The 20,852-nt window shown below is 40.7% G+C and overlaps 1 protein-coding gene across 1 annotated transcript in view; it reads left to right on the top strand.

Moving 5' to 3' along the window:
- Window positions 1–17,941, top strand: part of EHHADH (enoyl-CoA hydratase and 3-hydroxyacyl CoA dehydrogenase) — a gene marked incomplete at its 5' end in the record, with an annotated part of 66,766 nt that extends 48,825 nt beyond the window's left edge. The window contains 2 exon segments of the mRNA NM_001134134.1: window positions 3,832–4,173; window positions 15,089–17,941. Coding sequence (NP_001127606.1) covers window positions 3,832–4,173; window positions 15,089–16,350 — 1,604 coding nt within the window. The 3' untranslated portion in view covers window positions 16,351–17,941.
- Window positions 17,942–20,852: the final 2,911 nt, after the last annotated feature.

Genomic DNA, 20,852 nt, shown 5'->3' with positions numbered 1-20,852 from the left:
GTATGAGGCTTCCAGTTTCTCTACATCATCACCAACATTCAGTAGTGATGTCTTTTTATTATAGTCATTCTAGTAAGTCTAACTGCATAACAAATGACCCCAAAACTTAGTGGCTTAAAATCAAACATTTATTCCACAATTTCTGTGGGTCCAGAATCCAAGTGTCTTACGTCCTCTGGCTTTCAGATTTCAAACAAAGCTACAATCAAGTTGTTGGCTGTGGCTGTAGTCATCTCAGGTTGATTAGGGGTCAGGGGGAGAATCTGCTTTCAAACTCACTCAAGCGGTTGTTGGTAGGATTCAGTTCTGTATGGGCTGTTGTACTGAGGGCCTCAGTTCCTCACTGACTGTGGGCTGAAAGCCTCCCTCAGTTCTTTGCCACATGGGCTTCACCACAGGGTGGCTCACAACAGGGCAGCTGGCTTCCATCAGAATGACCAATTTGACAGGGCAAGAAAGTATGAGCAAGACTGAAGCCAGAGTCTTTTTGTAACCTAACCTAGAAATGACAGCTCACTACTTAGAGGCTGTCTACCACATTTGTTGTGGTTTTAATTTGCATTTCCTTAATGACTAATGATGTCGAGCATCTTTTCGTGTGCATATTAGCCATTCACATATGCTCCTTGATGAAATAACTGCTCAAATTTTTGCCCGTTTAAGAAATTACATTGTTTACCTAATTATTGAGTCATAAGAGTTTGTTACATATTCTGGAAACAAGTTATTTATTTGGTATTTGATGTGTCAATTGTATTTTCTATTGCTGTGATAACAAATTACCACAAGCTTAGCAGTTTAAATCATCCGAAATTACTTTCTTACAGTTCTGTAGACTAGAAGTATTGTAGAGGTCTCCCTGGGCTAAAATCCAGGTGTCAGCTGGTGCACTCTTTTTCTGGAGGCTCTAGGGGAGAAACTGTTCCCTGCTTATTTGGGTTGTTGGCAGAACTCAGTACTTTGCATTGTAGGGATCAGCGTCCCCATGTTCTTGCTTGCATACTTGCGACCTTGTAAACTAAAGGTCAATCCCAGCTTCTAGAGAACACTGCATTCTTTAGTTCTTGGTCTCCTTTCCTCATATTCAAAGCTACATCAGTGCCAACAGGTCGAGTTCTTTGCATGCTGCATTTCTCTAACCCTTCTTCCTTGTTGAATCCCCCTCACCACCGTCAGGAAAGATTCTCTGCTTTTAAGGACTCATATGATTAGATTGCGCTCAATCAGATAATACAGGGTAATATCCCCATCTCAAGGTCTAATTTTTTTTTTTTTTTTTTAATGGGGTTTCACTCTGTCACCCAGGCTGCAGTGCAGTCGCACGACCTTGGCTCACTCACTGCAACCTCTCAGGCTCAAACGATTCTCCCACTTCAGCCTCCAGAGTAGCTGGGACCACAGGGGTGCGCTACCATGCTCGGCTATTTTTCTGTATTTTTGGTAGAGACAGAGTTTCACCACGTTACCCAGGTTGGTCTCAATCTCCTGAGCTCAAGCGATCTGCCCAACTCAGCCTCCCAGAGTACTGGAATTACAGGCGTGGGTTACTGCGCCCAGCCAAGGTCTTTAATCTTAATCTCACCTATACATCTCTTTACCATGTGAGGTAATACATTCACAGATTCTAGGAATTAAGACATGAACATTTGGGGGGTGTTATTCTGACTACCACACAAGTATTTTCTCCTAGTTTATGGCCTGTCATTTCATTTTTTTTTTTTTCTGTTTTTTTAGAGACAGAGTCTCGCTCTGTCACCCTGGCTGGAGTGCAATGGCGTGATCTCAGCTCACTGCAACCTCCACCTCTCAGGTTCTAGCAATTCTCCTGCCTCAGCCTCCCGAGTAGCTGGGATTACAGGTGCACACCACCATGTCCAGCTAATTTTTTGTATTTTAGTAGAGGTGGGGTTTCACCATGTTGCCCAGGCTGGTCTCAAACTCCTGAGCTCAGACAATCCACCCGCCTCGGCCTCCCAAAGTGCTAGGATTACAGGGGTGAGCCACTGCACCCGGCTGTCATTTCATTTTCTTATTGATATCCTTTGAAGAACAAAAGTGTTTACTTTTTATGAAGTCTGATTTCTTGTTTCCTTTGTATGTCATGCTTTTGGTGTTGTATCTAAGAATACTTTGCCTGACCCCAAGGTCCTGAAAATTTTTGTATATTTTCTTCAAGAATTTTTATAGCATTAGTTCTTCAATTTAGATTTGTGATCTGTTTTCAGTTGATTTTTATATATGGTGCTAGGTAAGGACCTAAATTTTGTTTTTTTGTTTGTTTTTTGTTTGTTTGTTTGATTGTTTTTGGCATGTGGATATCCAATTATCCCACTACGATTTGTTGAAAGACTCTTCTTTCCAGGATTTTTTTTCTGAACGATTATTATCTAGAGTGTGTTGTTGCTTTAGGGTCACGGTATGCTTGTGTATGTCTGTTACCATGTCACTGTGGTCCTACGCTGAGTGCCCTTAGGGGACTAGAATCTTTCCAATAAACCACGTTTGAGATCGTATGAGTCAGTGTGCAGTGTAGCCCACACTTGAGAGTGTGAATTTATGTGCACAGTCACTTTGCTCTGGGTGGAAGTAGGTTATAGTTGACTTACTTTCTCAGTGCTTGTTCCTACAGCCCCTCTTTTCACGTGTTGCTCGATCTCCCTATACCTTCTTGGTGCTTACACATCTCAGACCCTTTAGCCAGACCCTTTAGCCAAACCCTTGCCAATAACAGTATTTTGGTTCTCAGTTCTGTTCCCTCTGGTTGTGGAGCCTTTGAATAAAAGTGCACACAGCTATTCAGTGGGATTTAGCTGGAAAAGATGACCTTCCAACCTCATGTCAACTTCTGGCTCCTCAAACAGTAGGTTGGCAGTAAGGCAGGGAAGTTGTTTTCCCATTTCTCACTGAGCAGATTGTGAATATTTCCATATGGATTTTCTATTATTAATGTTGCTCTGATTCTTTGTTTTAAAATAAAAATTCTGAATGTGAAAAAAAGAGACTCTCCTTTCTTCCATTGAATTGTTTGGACGCCTGTGTTGAAAATCATTGGCTATAATTGTAAGAGTTTATTTGTGAATGCTCAATTCTCTTCCATTGATATGTATGCCTGTCCTTGCATCAATATCACACTGTCTCCTTTTCTAGGTATTCTAAAGTTTTTGTTACTATTAGGAATGGAGTTAAGGTTATTTTGAATCTAAAATATTCACTCAATAAAAGACACTACAGTCTCTACTACAGGGGAAGGGAGGGAGGATGGCAAAGGTTGAAAAACCAACTTTTGGGTGCTCATTACCAGGGTGACAGGATTATTCATATCCCGAGCCTCAGCATCATGTGATATACCCATGTAACAAACCTGCACATGTATGCCCTCAATCCAAAATAAAAGCTGAAATAATTTTTAAAAATTAATAAAGTATTAACTCAGAACTGTTTTCCTTAGACTCATTAATATGTAATATATTAATATTAATTACAGATTAATATTTCATCTATAATTAATATTTAATCTATTGATTAATTTAACTAATTAATCACTAATCTTATAAAATTGTCTTGGTCTTGGATTAAAAAGAAAATACAACTTTTATGCCTAAACTAGGTAACCTAAAATTGCTTTGAACCTACTAAATTCTATCTTGTAGGATTATGTGGCAAAGATATCAGAGATATTAGTGTACATACGTTTAGTGTACATCAAATGTCTTAATGAATAGCTTTTAGTTTGTGCTTTGAATTTGAACAGGTTACTGTTATTACTATATATTCACATTCCCTTTGTACAAGTAACATTTCCAAAGCTCTGATCATTCTTATTCCTTTCAGATCAACCTCTAGAATCCCGTAGACTCTGCAACAAGCCAATTCAGAGCTTGCCCAACATGGACACCATTTTTAGTGAGGCCCTCTTGAAGATGCGGAGGCAGCACCCTGGATGTCTTGCACAGGAGGCTTGTGTCCGTGCAGTCCAGGCTGCTGTGCAGTATCCCTATGAAGTGGGCGTCAAGAAGGAGGAGGAGCTGTTTCTATATCTTTTTCAATCAGGGCAGGCTAGAGCCCTGCAATATGCTTTCTTAGCTGAAAGGAAAGCAAATAAGTGGTCAACTCCCTCCGGAGCATCGTGGAAAACAGCATCAGCGCGGCCTGTCTCCTCAGTTGGTGTTGTTGGTAAGAGCATGGGGTAATGAATGGAATCCTCCAAATCTGCTCATGTAATGTGCTACCATTTGCTTAGGGCTACCGGATGCTAGGTTTCACGTAAGACACATTACTTGTGTTAGCTAAGCTAATTCTCACACCACCCCATGAGCTCTCTTCTTTAACATGAGAGGCCTAGAGACGCCAGCCTTCTCAACAGTGAGCTAAACACGAGTAGGGTAAAAGTCTGACCCTAGGTCTGACTCCAGACTGGGAATATTTTATTCTTTTTTTTTTTTTTTTTTGTGAGACAGAGTCTTGCTCTGTCACCCAGGCAGGAGTGGAGTGGCGCAATCTCGGTTCACTGCAACCTCCACCTCCCGGGTTCAAGTGATTCTCTTTCCTCAGCCTCCTGAGTAGCTGTGACTACTGCCACCATGCCCAGATAATTTTTGTATTTTTAGTAGAGACAGGGCTTCGCCATGTTGGTCAGGCTGGTCTCGAACTCCTGGCCTCAAGTGATCTACCTGCCTCAGCATCCCAAATTTCTGAGATTACAGGTGTGAGCCACCATTCCTGGCCTGGCATTTTTTATTCTATGTTACCTCTTCCCTGTATGAATCTCTCATTCCTGGATTTCCTGATGATGATGATTTGTACCACATTTCAAGGTGTGGCCTGTTACTCTCATAGGTATTTGTAATCAAGTCTCTTGTCTTTCCGGCCCCTGATCCATTCACTTCTCCTGTTCAAAACCACTATCCTCAAATCCATCTTAACCCTGAAACCATGGCTTCCCTACTTTTTTTCCTCTGGAATTTTCCCAAACAAAATATCTTCTTTCCTCAGACGCTAGCTCCCTGATTGGCTTCTCTGGGCCACTTTCCTAAGCTTCACTTGCTCTTAGTCTCGGCTCAAGAATGGTCTTTGGTGGATTTTAAATTCCTCGAGATAGTAAGTGAAACATTCTTTGCACCAGCTTAGGTACAATCTTCTGGGGAGAGGGTCCATAGTTTACTAAAAGCATCAACTTTCTTTCTTTTCTTTTTTTTTATATTTAAGTTTTTTAAATCATAATTAAAGACATGCAGGATAGTTACAATAGTACAAAAAATTCTCATATACTTTTTATCCAGATCCTCCAAATGTTAACGTTTTACTGTATTTGTTTTATTTCCCTCTCTCTTTTCTGAACTCTAAGAAAAAGTTACAGACTTATGTGTATTTCCTAAAATTAATATTCTCATACATGACCACGGTATAATTTATTTTAAAAAACAGGGCAATTAATATAGATAAAGAACTATTATTTAGTCTGTAGCCCTTATTCTGATTTTTCTTTCTTTTTTCTTTTTTTTAACCATCTTTACGATTTGTAAGTATACAGTTCAGTAGTAATAAATACATTTATATCCTTTTTTTCCCCTTCATCTCCCTTTCCCCCCCTCCCCTTCCTGGCCTTTGGCAACCACCAATCTACTCTGTATCATTATGAGATCTACATTTTAAGCTCCCACATATGAGTGAGAACATATGATATTTGCCTTTTTGTGTAAAAGCATCAACTTTCTTAACCCTTGCCTAGCTGTCCAGCACAGTGGTCTCCAACCTTTTGGCACCAGGGACCAGTTTCATGGAATACAATTTTTTCACGGATTGGGGGATGATGGTTTTGGGATGAAACTGTTCTACCTCAGATCATCAGGCATTAAATTCTCAGAAGGAGCATGCAACCTAGATCCCTCACATGCGCAGTTCACAATAGGGTTCGCGCTCCTATGAGAATCTAATACCACCACTGATCTGACAGGAGGTGGAGGTCAAGGCTGAAATGCTCCCTAGCCTGTTGCTCACCTCCTGCTGTGCTAACAGGTCACGGACTGGTACCGGTCCACAGGCAGAGGTTGGGGACCCCTGCTGTAGCACCAACCCAACTTGGAGGCAAAGATCTCACTCCACATTTTCTCAGTCTGTTTGTTCTCTCAATTCAACTTTGGTATCAAAGAATCTGTCTCTAATGTAAATACATTGTGCTCCTTTCAGCTCTGACTCTGTTGAGGTCTACGTTTGATTCACTTGGGATTTTTTTTTTTTTTTTTTTTTTTTTTTTTTGAGATGGAGTTTCGCTCTGTCACCCAGGCTGGAGTGCAGTGGCGCAATCTCAGCTCACCGCAACCTCCGCCTCCCAGGTTCCGGCAATTCTCGTGCTTCAGCCTCCCAAGTAGCTGGGACTACAGGTGCTGCGCCACCAAGCCTGGCTGATTTTTGTATTTTTAATAGAGACGGGGTTTCACTATGTTGTCCAGGCTGGTCTTGAACCTCCGACCTCAGGTGATCCGCCCACCTTGGCCTCTCAGAGTGCTGGAATTACAGGCGTGAGCCTTTGTGCCCGGCCTCACTTGTGATTTTTTAAGAAGATGGATAAGTAGAGTGACAAAGAACTATGATTGTTCCTCTTTTTGTACTATTAAATATTTCAGCAATACCAATATTTATTTCTACTTGTTGTGCACTTACCTCTTTCTCCTTCAATTCCTTCAAGTCAAGAATAATTAATGCAAATAATAGCAAGCTGGTAAGTGTATCAGTATTGTGTTTGTCAACCATTGTTTGAGAGGATTTCCCGATTTTGTTGTTGTGAACCTTTCTTTAAAAGCCTTCAGGTTTGTTTCTGGCATATAATGTTTAAAAGTTTGAAGTATTTTTTTAAAACGATATCCACATTGTTTTGAAAAATATTGGAAAGGGCGTACTAAATATATAAAACACACGTAGATAGAAATCAAGTAAGAAGATCTGGATGTTTCTGCCTTCTTCATGTGTATTGCCACACTGCCCTGCGTTTCATCTTCGCGATGCAGCCTTCCGCTGCTCCCTCATGTCCTCTGACAGACTCCATGACCCTCCTCTGCCTCCTGACTGAAACCTGGCTTACCCTGAGGACCTGCGTCTGCTGCCCTCTCCAGGGAATGCTGCCGCTTCTCCCACACTCCATGGGCCTCTGGGTCACTTCTCAGACCATTGTGCTTTACGGGACACTGTCTTTTGCGGTCCTGCACTGTGGTCTTGTCGTTCTATCCCTTTTCATTACTGTCATGACTCCCTTCCATTTGCTGAACACTTCAGTACCTGGCTCACAGTTACCCAAATCCCTGCTGCCATCCTGGTTGTCCTCATCGTCTCTATGGACAATCATTCCCTCCTTGCAGCTTCTGGGTTTTTTGCCTCCTCAGACTCAGGGACATTCACCTCACCTCACTTCCACATTCCACACTCGTTGCTTCTCCACAGAAGCTTCTCCACAGTTGTCGTTACCCTGAATATTTCTCCACTTCCAAAATCTGAAACCCCTCTCTTCACCACCACCACCTCATATCTTTCCTTGTATCTTTCTTAATGGGTTATTTCAACTACATCCATTACTTGATCAGCTCCCCTTATCTTTATTTTCTTCTCTATTCAGCTTTAATTTTAAGAGTTATCATTTCAGCCACTCTCGGGCCAAAGTCTCCAAACTCCATGATTCATTGCCCTTCCACTGTGCTCCCCGCAAAATCCTAACCCTGATGATCTCAATTTTTGGCTTGTTTCCATGAGCCCGGGCCCAGGCTTCTCAGCCCCGCAGGAGACGCAGTTCCGATTAGTAACCCTGCAAGTTCACGTTCTCACACCACACCCAGGCTCCCAGGCCTGTCTGGACAGGGGAATGTAGTTGATCAGAAACTGCAAAACTAGTATTTAAAACATCCTTATTTGGTATTTACTTCTCTGAGTAGAAGAGGTTGCTGATCAAATTCTATTCTATGGCAGTCAAAAGCAGTAATTTGACAGGGGAGCAGGACTCCTTGCCCCTGACTATATGCGTCTGTGAGGCAAAATTAGAGAACTATATGAAGCTTGAAACCAATAGCTAGGAGGCCAGAGTTTCAAACCCCACATTCTACCTTTTAATGTAGAAAAGGTTTATCAAAGCTAAAGTTTAGGATACAAGTTGCTATAGAAGTGAGAGCTATTCAGCCTTCTTGTTCTTGGGAGAAGTGCAGGGGGTTAATAAATTTGGAAAACTGTGTTCTTAATAATTTAATATATTTATTATATAGTATTGAGTAATTTAATACACTTGGAAAATTAAATAAATATGTTCTAGAGAGACTAAATCAGTGATTTCTGATGACTGATACATCCTATCTTCAAAACCAATCCTCCATGCTAGTAAATACACCGTATAGAGGAGTAATATATAAGTGGCTTTCACAAAGCTGTTTTTATCCACAGTGGGCTGGTTAGGCAACAGATCATCTGCCGCTGTAACAGGTAACCCAGCAATCTCAGTAGCTTAACACAATAAGTGTTTATTTAATGCTTACTCCATAAGGTCATTCTAGGACCAGGGTTTTTTCCCACTAGTGGCTCTGCCGTTCTCCATGATAAGGGTCAGCAAACTTTTTCTGTAAAGTTCCAGATGGTAAATATATTAAGCTTTGTGGGCCATACAGTCTCTGTTGCAACTACTGAAGTCTACCATTGTGCACAAAAACAGCCATAGAGCCGGGCATGGTGGCACATGCCTCAATTGCAGCCAGTAGGGAGGCCGAGGCGGCAAGATCACTTGAGCCCAGGACATACAGGCTGCAGAAAGCCACGATGCCACCACTGTACTCCATCCTGGGCGACAGAGCAAGACCATATCTCTAAAAACAAACAAAATACTAAACAAAATAAAAACCCAGCCATAGACAATATGGAAACAAATTAGCCTTGTGTTCCAATAAAATTTTATTTATGGACACTGAATTTTGAATATGATATAATTTTTCATGTGCCACAAAATGGTACTTTTTAAATTTTTTATTTAAAAATGTAAAAACATGTTTTTGCCTGCAGGCAGTGCAAAAATCGGCAGTGGGCGGGGTTTGACCTACAGGCCACAGTTTACCCCACCACCTACTTTACGCCTCCTTCAAAGCCTCAGAGTCGTTTTCTGCATTCTCTACATCCGGGTGGCAATGGAGGATCTTGTGGGAGATTTTAGGAGCCAATCCAAGAACCCACATTGCCCCCAATCACCACCATCACATTTCATTGACCACAGTTACTCACAGGCCCTAACAGGATGCAAGGGATCTAGAAAGTACAGTCTTCTGTGTGCGGGGAGGAAAATGAATTGGTGTTGGGAGCAAACAATAACATTTTTCATCAAATAATTTTTCTTCATTTTCCATTTTTTTCTTGCCTTTGCTTAAAATATTTCTTCCTATGTTTTTCCCTTCCTCGACCTGGATGGTTCAACTTCCTCAGTTTTACCTATTACAGTCTAATCTTCCTTTAAGGTCCATTTCAAATGTCTTTGTCTTGAAGCTTTTTTTGATTCATCCAACTGAATGTAATTTTTTCCCTTTGAGTCAAAGAAATTTGAACTTTTCACATCCTTTACTTTACCATATGGAATGGACATTGTGAACTCCTCTTTCCACTGCTAGATCAGAAGCTCCCTGAAGGTTGATGCTCTTCATGTTTTTTTTTAATAACAGTTTAATTGAAATGTAACTCACATATAAAATTCACCCTTTTATTTATGCATGTATCTTTTTTTAATTTTTTTGAAGACAGAGCCTTTCTGTGTTGCCCAGGCTGGAGTGCAGTGGCACAATCTCAGCTCACTGCAACCTCCACCTTCCAGTTTCAAGTGATTCTTTGTGTCTCAGCCTCCTGAGTAGCTGGGACTATAGGCATGTGCCACTATGCCCGGCTAATTTTTGTACTTTTAGTAGAGATGGGGTTTCGCCATGTTGGCCAGGCTGGTCTCAAACTCCTGGCCTCAAGTGATCCACCTGCCTCTGCTTCTCAAAGTGCTGGGATTACAGGCATGAGCCACTGTGCCTGGCCAAAATTCACCCTTTTAAAGCGATTCAATGTAAAATGGTACAGCTGCAGCTGAGCACAGTGGCTCACGCCTGTAATCTCAGCACTTTGTGGGGCCGAGGTGGGTGGATCACCTGAGGTCAGGAGTTCAAGACCAACCTGGCCAACATGATGAAACCCTGTCTCTACTAAAAATACAAAAAAATTAGCCAGGCATGGTGGCAGGTGCCTGTAATCCCAGCTACTCCAGAGGCTGAGGCACGAGAATCACTTGAACTCGGGAGGTGGAAGTTGCAGTGAGCTGAGATCACACCACTGCACTCCAGTCTGGGTGACAGAGCAAGACTCCATCTCAAAAAATAAACAAATAAATAAATAATAAAATGGTACAGCTGCTATGGACAACAGCATGACAGTTCGTCAAACAGGTAAAAATTGCCATATAATCCAGCAATTCCACTTCTGGATATTTACCCCAAAGAATTGAAAGCAGGGGCCAGGCACAGTGGCTCATGCCTGTAATCCCAGCACTTTGAGAGGCCAAGGCAGGTGGATCACTTGAGGTCAGGAATTCGAGACCAGCCTGACCAACATGGTGAAACCCCATCTCTACTAAAAATACAAAAATTAGCTGGACGTGGTGGTGCACACCTGTAATCTCTGCTACTTGGGAGGCTGAGGCAGGAGAATCGCTTGAACCCAGGAGGCGGAGGTTGCAGTAATCCGAGATCATGCCACTGCACTCCAGCCTGGGTGACAGAGAAAGACTCCATCTCAAACAAACAAACAAAAAAAGAATTGGAAGCAGGGACTCAAATAGATATTTATACACTCATGTTCATAACAGCATTATTCACAATAGCCCAACAGTACAAGCAGCCCAAGTATCCATTGAAGGATGAATGGGTAAATAAAATTTGATATATGCATACAATGGAATATTATTCAGCCTTAAACAGGAAGAAAATTCTGACAGATGTTACAACATGGGTGAACCATGAGGACATACTGCTAAGTGAAATAAGCCAATCATAAAACATCAAATACTGCATAATTCCACTTATATGAGGTACCTGGAGTAGTCAAATGCACAGATACAGAAAATAGAATGGTTGGCCAGGGTTGGGGAGAGGGAAAATGGTAAGTTATCATTTAGTAGGTATAGAGTTTCAGCTTTGCAATTTGGAAGAGTTCTGATGATGGTCGCACACATTGTGAATGTATTTAATGCCACTGAACTATGCACTTAAAAATGGTTATGATGGTAAATCATATGTGTATTTTGCCACAATTTTTAAAAATAAGAAAATGCGTAGTAAAAGTATCACCAAAAAAGAATACAATTCAATGGTTGTTAGATATTGACAGAGTTTATGCAACCATTGTCACATCAATTTTAGAACATTCTCATCACTCCCCAAAGAAATCCTCTACCCATCAATAGTCACTCTCCATCACCCTTCCCTCCAGCCCTTGGCAGCCATGAATCTACTTTCTGTCTCTATGGATTTGCCTATTCTGGACATTTCATATAAATGGAACTATACAATATGTAGCCTTTTGTGTCTGGCTTTTTTTTTTTTTTTCTTCAAGATGGAGTCTCACTCTGTCACCCAGGCTGGAGTGCAGTGGCACAATCTCGACTCATTGCAACCACTGCCTCCTGAGCCCAAGCAATCCTCCCACCTCAGCCTCCTGAGGAGCTGGGACCATAGGCACATGCCACCACGCCTGGCTAATTTTTTGCATTTCTGGTAGAAACAGGGTTTTGCCGTGTTGGCCAGGATGGTCTTGAACTCCCAAGCTCAAATGATCCTTGTGCCTTGGCCTCCCAAAGTGCTGGGATTACAGGCATGAGCCACTGCGTCTGGCCCTGGCTTCTTTAACTTAGCATAATGCTTTCAAGATTCATTCATGTTATAGTATGTATCATTATTTTATTCTTTTTTTTTCTTTTTTTTTGAGACAGAATTTTGCTCTTGTTGCCCGGGCTAGAGTGCAATGGCGTGATTTCGGATCACTGCAACCTCTGCCTCTCAGGTTCAAACGATTCTCCTGCCTCAGCCTCCCAAGTAGCTGGGATTACAGGTGTGCACCACCACGTCCAGCTAATTTTTGTATTTTCAGTAGAGATGGGGCTTCACCATGTTGGTCAGGCTGGTCTTGAACTCCTGACCTCAGGTGATCTGCCTGCCTCGTATTTTATTCCTTTTTATGGCTGAATAATATTCTCCATTTTGTGTATCTATTCACCAGCTGATGAATGTTCAACTTGCTTCTATTTTTTGGCTAATTTTTTAATGTGAGAAAATGAAATTTATTTTTATCGTATAAATGCAAAAATTACAGGAAAATATTTTAAAGCTTTAAAAAATGCCAAGTGACATTGATACAGGAAAATCACAAAGCAGGAGAACTACACTAAATTAATAGTTTTCATTTTAAAATGTCTCATTGTATCTCAGATTTTGGAATATTCCATTTCTGTGGAAGACAGTTGATTCTGTTGAAGATATAATGCCCCCTAGTTTAATTAACAAGTACTGATAGCCACTGATCTATTTCTCTTGAGGAGGAGATAAGAAAGTTATGTATACATTCTCTGTACAGGTAATATACACAATTTTCTGGATCCAGCCTTAGCTCAGGGTTTCTGAAATTATTTTTTTAAATTTTATTTTAGATTCGGGGGTACATGTGCAGGTTTGTTACATGGGTGTATATATTGCGTGATGCCAAGGTTTGGGCTTCTAATGTTCACTCAAGTAGTGAACATAGTACCCGATAGGTAGGTTTTCAACCCTTCCATCTTCCGTCACTCCGCCTTTTGGAATCCCCAGTGTTTATTGTTCCCATCTTTGGGGCCATGTGTACCCAGTGTTCAGCTCACACTTATAAGTGAGAGCACGCAGTATTTGGTTTTCTGTTTCTGTGTTAATTTGCTTAGGATAATGGCCTCCAGCTGCATCTATGTTGTTGCAAGTGTGTGATTTTATTCTTTTTTATGGCTGCATTTGGCTATTTTGAATACTGCTGCTAACGAACATTCATGTACAAGCTTTATGTGGACATATATTTTCAGTTCTCTTGGAGATTTAGATATCAGTGGAATTGCTGGATCATAAAATAACTCCATGTTTAACATTTTGAGTAACTGCTAAACTGTTTTTTACAGCAACTGTACCATTTAAAAAATTTGCAGCAATGTATCAGAGTTCTAATTTCCCCAAATCCTCACCAAAATTTGTTACTGTCTGTCTTTTTCATTATTGCAATCCTAGTGGGTTTGAAGCATTATCTCACTGTGGTTTTTATTTGCATTCTCTTAATGACTATTGATGTTGAACATTTTTTCATGTGATTATTACCCATGTGTTGCTTGTGCTTTGGGTGTCATGTCTTAGAAACCATTGCCTAATTCAAGATCACAAAGATGTATCCATCCATCAGACTTACTCCTAAGATCTGCTTCTAAGAATTTTATAGTTTTAGCTCTTACATTTAGGCCTATGATCCATTTTGAGTTAGTTTTGTATATGGTGTGAGGTAAGGGTCCAACTTCATTCTTTTGCATGTGGATATCCAGTTGTCCCAGCATCATTTGTTGAAAAGACTATACTTTCTCCATTGAATGTTCTTGGCACTCTTGTTAAAAATCAATTGGCCATAATTGTGTGGGTTTACTTTTGGCTATCAGCTCTATTCTGCTAATCTATATGTCTGTCCTTTTGCTATGACCACTCTGTCTTACACTGTCTTAAATACTGTAGGCTTTTTTTTTTTTTTTTTTTTTTTGAGACAGGGTCTCACTCTGTCACATAGGCTGGAGTGCAGTAGTGTGATCATAGCTCACTGCAATCCTCAAACTCCTGATATCCTCCTGCTTCAGCTTCCCAAATAGCTGTGACTATAGGCATGCACCATCATGCCTGGCTAATTTGTTGTTGTTGTTGTTGTTGTTGTTGTTGTTATGGAGTTTCACTCTTGTTGCCCAGGCTGGAGTGCAATGGTGCGATCTTGGCTCACTGCAACCTCTGCCTCCTGGGTTCAAGTGATTCTCCTGCCTCAGCCTCCTGAGTAGTGGGGATTACAGGCATGCACCACCACACCCAGCTGATTTTGCATTTTTAGTAGAGACGGGGTTTCTCCATGTTGGTCTCGAAATCCTGACCTCAGGTTATCCACCCACCTCAGCCTCCCAAAGTGCTGGGATTACAGGTGTGATCCACCACACCTGGCCGACTGGCTAATTTTTAATTTTTTATAGAGTTGGAGTCTCACTATGTTGCCCGGGCTGTTCTCAAACTCCTGGTTGCAAGTGATCCTCTCACCTTGGCCTCCCAAAGTGCTGGGATTACAGGCACGAGCCACCTCACCCAACCTTGAATAGTTTTGTCATACAGTTTGAAATTGGGAAGAGTGAATCCTCCAACTTTGTTCTTTTTCAGTATTGTTTTGGCTCTTCTGGGTTTCTTGCATTTCTATGTGAATTTTAGGATCAGCTTATTGATTCTGCAAAAAACCATCTGGGATTTTTATAGAAATTGTGTTGGTTCTTCACATCAATTTGGGTAGTATTGCCACCTTAACAATATTAAATTGTCTGATACAAAAACATTTAATGTTTTTCCATTTATTTGGTCTTATTTAATTTCTATTAACAATGTTTTGTAGTTTTTCGTGTACAAATTCTCCTATTCTTTGTTAAATTTCTTCCTGTGTATTATTCTTTTTGATGCTATTGTAAGTAGAATTGTTTCTTTTAATTTTATATTCAGATTGTTTATTTCTAATATATAGAAATATACTTGATTTTTGTATATCAATTGTGTACCTACAATCTTGCTGGACTCATTTATTAGTTTGTGTAGCTTCTATTTGTGTGTGTGAATCCGACTAATTTTTATATCCTCTGAAACACGTAGCAGAGTGCAGAGTCTTAACTAGTACTCAATCCATTTGTGTTTCTTGAATCAATATCTTTAAATGCCACATTTTCACATAAACCTTCCATCCAGTGAATAATTTATCAGTTCCTAATACCACTGAATCATTCTTTTTCTCCTTTGATTTTTATCTGCAGGCTTAGGAACAATGGGCCGAGGCATTGTCATTTCTTTTGCAAGGGCCAGGATTCCTGTGATTGCTGTAGACTCGGACAAAAACCAGCTAGCAACTGCAAACAAGATGATAACCTCTGTCTTGGAAAAAGAAGCCTCCAAAATGCAACAGAGCGGCCACCCTTGGTCAGGACCAAAACCCAGGTTAACTTCATCTATGAAGGAGCTTGGTGGTGTAGATTTAGTCATTGAAGCAGTATTTGAGGAAATGAGCCTGAAGAAGCAGGTCTTTGCTGAACTCTCAGCTATCTGCAAACCAGAAGCATTTTTGTGCACTAATACTTCAGCCCTGGATGTTGATGAGATTGCTTCTTCCACTGATCGTCCTCACTTGGTCATTGGCACCCACTTCTTTTCGCCAGCTCATGTCATGAAGTTGTTAGAGGTTATTCCCAGCCAATACTCTTCCCCCACTACCATTGCCACTGTTATGAACTTATCAAAAAAGATTAAAAAGATTGGAGTCGTTGTAGGCAACTGTTTTGGATTTGTGGGGAATCGAATGTTGAATCCTTATTACAATCAGGCATATTTCTTGTTAGAAGAAGGCAGCAAACCAGAGGAGGTAGATCAGGTGCTAGAAGAGTTTGGTTTTAAAATGGGACCTTTTAGAGTTTCTGATCTTGCTGGGTTGGATGTGGGCTGGAAATCTAGAAAGGGGCAAGGTCTTACTGGACCTACATTGCCTCCAGGAACTCCTGCCCGAAAAAGGGGTAATAGGAGATACTGCCCAATTCCTGATGTGCTCTGTGAATTAGGACGATTTGGCCAGAAGACAGGTAAGGGTTGGTATCAATATGACAAGCCATTGGGTAGGATTCATAAACCCGATCCCTGGCTTTCCAAATTCCTATCACAGTATAGAGAAACCCATCACATTGAACCACGTACCATTAGCCAGGATGAGATCCTCGAGCGCTGCTTATATTCACTTATCAATGAAGCATTCCGTATCTTGGGAGAAGGGATAGCTGCTAGCCCAGAGCACATTGATGTTGTCTATTTACATGGATATGGATGGCCAAGGCACAAGGGTGGGCCCATGTTCTATGCTTCCACAGTTGGGTTGCCCACAGTTCTAGAGAAGTTGCAGAAATATTACAGGCAGAACCCTGATATTCCCCAACTGGAGCCCAGTGACTATCTAAAAAAACTGGCTTCTCAGGGAAACCCTCCCCTGAAAGAATGGCAAAGCTTGGCAGGCTCCCCTAGCAGTAAATTGTGATTCAGCCTTCCAGATTATGCCTCACATGCTAGCATCAGGTAATGCTGACTGAATTTCAGTGAAATTAAATCAAAAATCCAAAGTAAGATTGTTCTGAAATACAAAGCAAAAGAAATAATCAGTAGAATCTTCTGTGTGATGACTCTAATGGTCAAATCTTTAGGAATGTGCTTCTGAATCTGTCCTTATCAGATAAATTCAATGCATGAACTTGTGTGAATGTAATACCATAATAGCTGATGAAAGAGGCTCAGGCATAAGTTGAGATTCTCAAATGCTTTGATCATTGGATAAATGTGTCATCAATTAATACATGATAAATGCAGCTAAGTCATACATTCATTTTGACTCCTTTCAATGTCACACACATAGCATTCATCAGAAATCTTATGAATCATACATATACTCAACAAACATTAAAGTTGTAGGAAAAACACAGTTGGAAATTGGTAAGGGAACTGAGTACTTCAAACCAGCACAGGGAACTCAGGTTAGTGTGGCAAGCCTTTCCTCTTCTGGTCTTTCCTCTTCTGTTTATGGAGAAATAATAGAAAGTAGTAAGTCATTAACTTAGTGTAAGAAGGGTCTTAGAGAACATCTAACCTTCTAGGATTTCCCATTTCTGTGATAGAGTAATGACACCAGTCTCCCTGTCATGACAAGCCTCTGTGATGTTACATATGGAAATGGTTGAATCTTGAAAAATCTAAAATTGTTGCAAAACATATTTTGTATGATTTTTTTGTAAGAGTTCTTCTCTTTTTACTTTTTGCCTTGTGTAGTTAAAAATTAAGGGGCTGGTCAATACAAAAACTTGTACACAAATATTTATAGCAGAATTATTCGTAATGGCCAAAAGCTGGATACAATGCAAATGTCTATTAACTAATGAATAGATAAACCAAATCTGGTATATCCATACAATGGACTATCATTCAGCCATAGAAAGAAATAAACGGCCAGGCACAGTGGCTCACACCTGTAATCCCAGCACTTTGGGTGGCTGAGGCAGGAGGACTTTGAGGCCAGAAATTTGAGACCAGCCTGGGCAACATAGCAAAACCCTGTCTCTACAAAAAATACTTTCCATACATTAGTGGTTGCCTAAGGCTAGAATTGGGGGTGATGAATGGGGAGTACAGGATTCATCTAATGGGTACAGGATTTCTTTATGGTTCATGAAAATGGTCTAAACTTATTGTGGTAATGGTCACATAACAGTATATTAAAAACCATTGAATTGTATATTTTAAGTGGGTGAATTATATGGTATGTGGATTATATCTCAATAAAGTTGTTAGTAAATAAATGGGGCTGCAGATGTTATCCTTCATTGTGGTGTAAATGAACTTTCACAGTATTTTCACCTGTGAACCCAAACAAAATGATGAAAGTTCTGATGGAAAAATCTTGAATGAATAGAGTATAAGTTTTCTGTTGTTAAAAAGCAAACAAAAAACCAACAAAAATCCAAGTGTGCCTTGAATTTTACAGAGTACAGTTATTATGTTTGAAATGTATACTACTTAATTTTATATAATTTGGTTTGTGACATTAAAGACATCAATAAAAATGATTCCTGAAAGTAGTATTTTTGTCTCCAAAGTGACTTGTTTTCAAATTAATGTTAAAAAAAACCCCACTAACTTTTTCTTCAACCCTGGAATTAATTTTGAGTTCTTGCAACTTATTTTCACCCTACAGTAGCCTCTAGATTGAGGGGTTTTTTTTTGTTTTTTTTTTTTTCTGACTGGAGTCTTGCTCTGTCGCCCAGGCTGGAGTGCAGTGGCGCTATCTCGGCTCACTGCAAGCTCTGCCTCCTGGGTTCACGCCATTCTCCTGCCTCAGCCTCCTGAGTAGCTGGGACTACAGGTGCCCGCCACCATGCCCGGCTAATTTTTTGTATTTTTCAGTGGAGATGGGGTTTCACCATGTTAGCCAGGATGATCTCAATCTCCTGACATCGTGATCCACCCGCCTGGGCCTCCCAAAGTGCTGGGATTACAGGCGTGAGCCACCGCACTGGGCCTAGATTGAGGTTTTGAAACTAGAGGGTCTATGAATAGATTTTATGAGTCAATAACCCCTGAAATGTTATGATAAAGTTTGTGTATATGTATCTGAGTGCATTTCTTGGAAAAGGTACCATATCTCACATCATATTCTAAAAAGTATCATGACCCGACAGGGCGCAGTGGCTCACGCCTGTAATCCCAGCTCTTTGGGAGGCCAAGGTGGGTGGATCATGAGGTCAGGAGATCGAGACCATCCTGGCTAAAATGGTGAAACCCCATCTCTACTAAAAATACACAAAATTAGCCCGGTGTGGTAGCACGCGCCTGTAGTCCCAGCTACTTGGGAGGCTGAGGCAGGAGAATCACTTGAACCTGGGAGGCAGAGGTTGCAGTGAGCCAAGATCATGCCACTGTACTCCAGCCTGGGCAACAGAGTGAGACTCTGTCTCAAAAAAAAAAAAAAAAAAATGTATCATGACCCAGTAAAGGTTAAGGACCAATAGAAAATGGGAAGAGCAGCCTGGCACAGTGGCTCATGCCTGTAATCCCAGCACTTTGGGAGGCCAAGGTGGGCAGATCACCTGGGGTCAGGAGTTTGAGACCATCCTGGCCAACATGGTGAAACCCCGTCTCTACTAAAAATACAAAAATTAGCTGGGCGTGGGGCGCATGCCTGTAGTCCCAGCTACTCGGGAGGCTGAGGCAGGAGAATCCCTTCAACCCAGGAGGCGGAGGTTGCAGTGAGCCAAGATCGTGCCACTACATTCCAGCCTGGGTGACAGAGAAAGACTCCATCTCAAGAAAAAAAAAAGAAAGAAAACAGGAAGGAGAAAATATGAGTTCATTCCTTCTTATTTTACATCAAATGAAGCCAAACGAATTCAAATTTGCTGGGTCCTACATATAATAGCAGTTAATATGATGAAATTTTCAGGATATCCTCTCCTGTCCTAAAATATACTTGCTTAAAAGGCTGATTTTGTTAATAATTTTAAAAGTTTAAAAAAAATACTCTGGATTTCGTTTTTAAAAATATGCTCTAATGATAATTGACTCTGATGGGAATTATATATTGGAAACACCCTTGAAGCTGTAAGACTCCCAGCTTGAAAGATGCTCTTAATGATACTACTTAAATCAGTAAAGCCACCATGCAGCTGCAGTTGCTCTCTATTTATTTACTTCCAGCAGGAACAGGTGTGCATGAGAGCGATAAAGTGAGGAATCCTAAATTCCCCTGATTAATGATGTTACAGAATTCTTTATGCAAATCACACTCTACTGCACTGTAGGAACCTAAAATTTCAAGGTCTTAGATTTGTCTTTAAAACAGATACCTAGAAATCAGAAATATTGCAGCCTCACTAGATTATCTGAACCCTTTTGGTAGCCATTGATAAGATTAAATCAAGTTCTCTGGACTATGTTTAAAAGCAGCTTTCTGCAAGAACAGAATAGTTCTTGACTATTCTTGGGACTGTCAGTACCATCTGCTTATCTTACCAGCTTATACGTATTTTGAGATTAACAGACAAGTTACACTGCTTCCAGGCAGGACAGCAGCATTGCACAACTCCAGCGGACACCATTCATTCTGTGTACCAAGGGGTTGTCATCCACATAGAAAAGATATGAATGACATCCCCAGGAATTGTATAATGCCTAGTTTTGTTTCCAGGACACTGTGTGGCAGTTTCAAGCCAAAAACTCTTCTGGTTATTGCTGTATCTTTCTAAATAATAGTTGACAAAAGTGGCTGAGAAAACCTCTATTTAGACTGGATCACGAATGGGACCAAATCTGGGACAAAATGGGACAAAATGATTGCATTTTGTTTGTTCTTTTTAATATTTTTTTCCTAGCACCCTGAGAAACAGGAATATGAGAGAGATGAACAGAACTTTAAACTCTTGTCCAAAGAATACCAGGGCATTTAATTTATTTTTTATTTTTTATAGAGACTGTGTTGCCCAGGCTAATCTCAAATTTCTGGGCTCAAGTGATCCTCCTGTCTCAGCCTCCCAAAGTGCTCGGATTACAGGAATGAGGCACTGCACCCAGTCTCCCTGCACGTTTCAATTGAAATATTTATTTGTTCTTTTTCACCCAAACTTAAAGTAGCCTGGCAGAATGAGTGCCTGAAAGCATCTCATAAGATGACATGAGCAGAGCTAATGCAGTCACTCGTGTGCACATTGTCACTGTACTTAGGGCTATTCCACATTCTCTAAGATGACACATAAACAGTTGCTAATTCTAGCCATAGTGTGATATCCCTAGGATGAGCTTAGGGCAAAACCTTCTCCAACCAGATCCTAAATGCACATGGATTTCCAAAGCTGGCCGAGGCCTAGAGTGTTGTTGATTTGTAAATTGACCGTTGGCTGTCCCCTAAAGTTTCTTTTCTTAGGTAGGGATAAACGTCCTAATTGTTAGCTAAGCATATAGTTGCCCAGAATACACAATGTATTTGTCGGCTTCTCTTAT

The sequence above is a fragment of the Pongo abelii genome, chromosome 2, assembly GCF_028885655.2.
Source record: "Pongo abelii isolate AG06213 chromosome 2, NHGRI_mPonAbe1-v2.0_pri, whole genome shotgun sequence".
NCBI lineage: Eukaryota > Metazoa > Chordata > Mammalia > Primates > Hominidae > Pongo > Pongo abelii.
The sequence above is the reverse complement of the archived record's forward strand: the minus strand, read 5'-3'. Positions and strand labels throughout refer to the sequence as shown.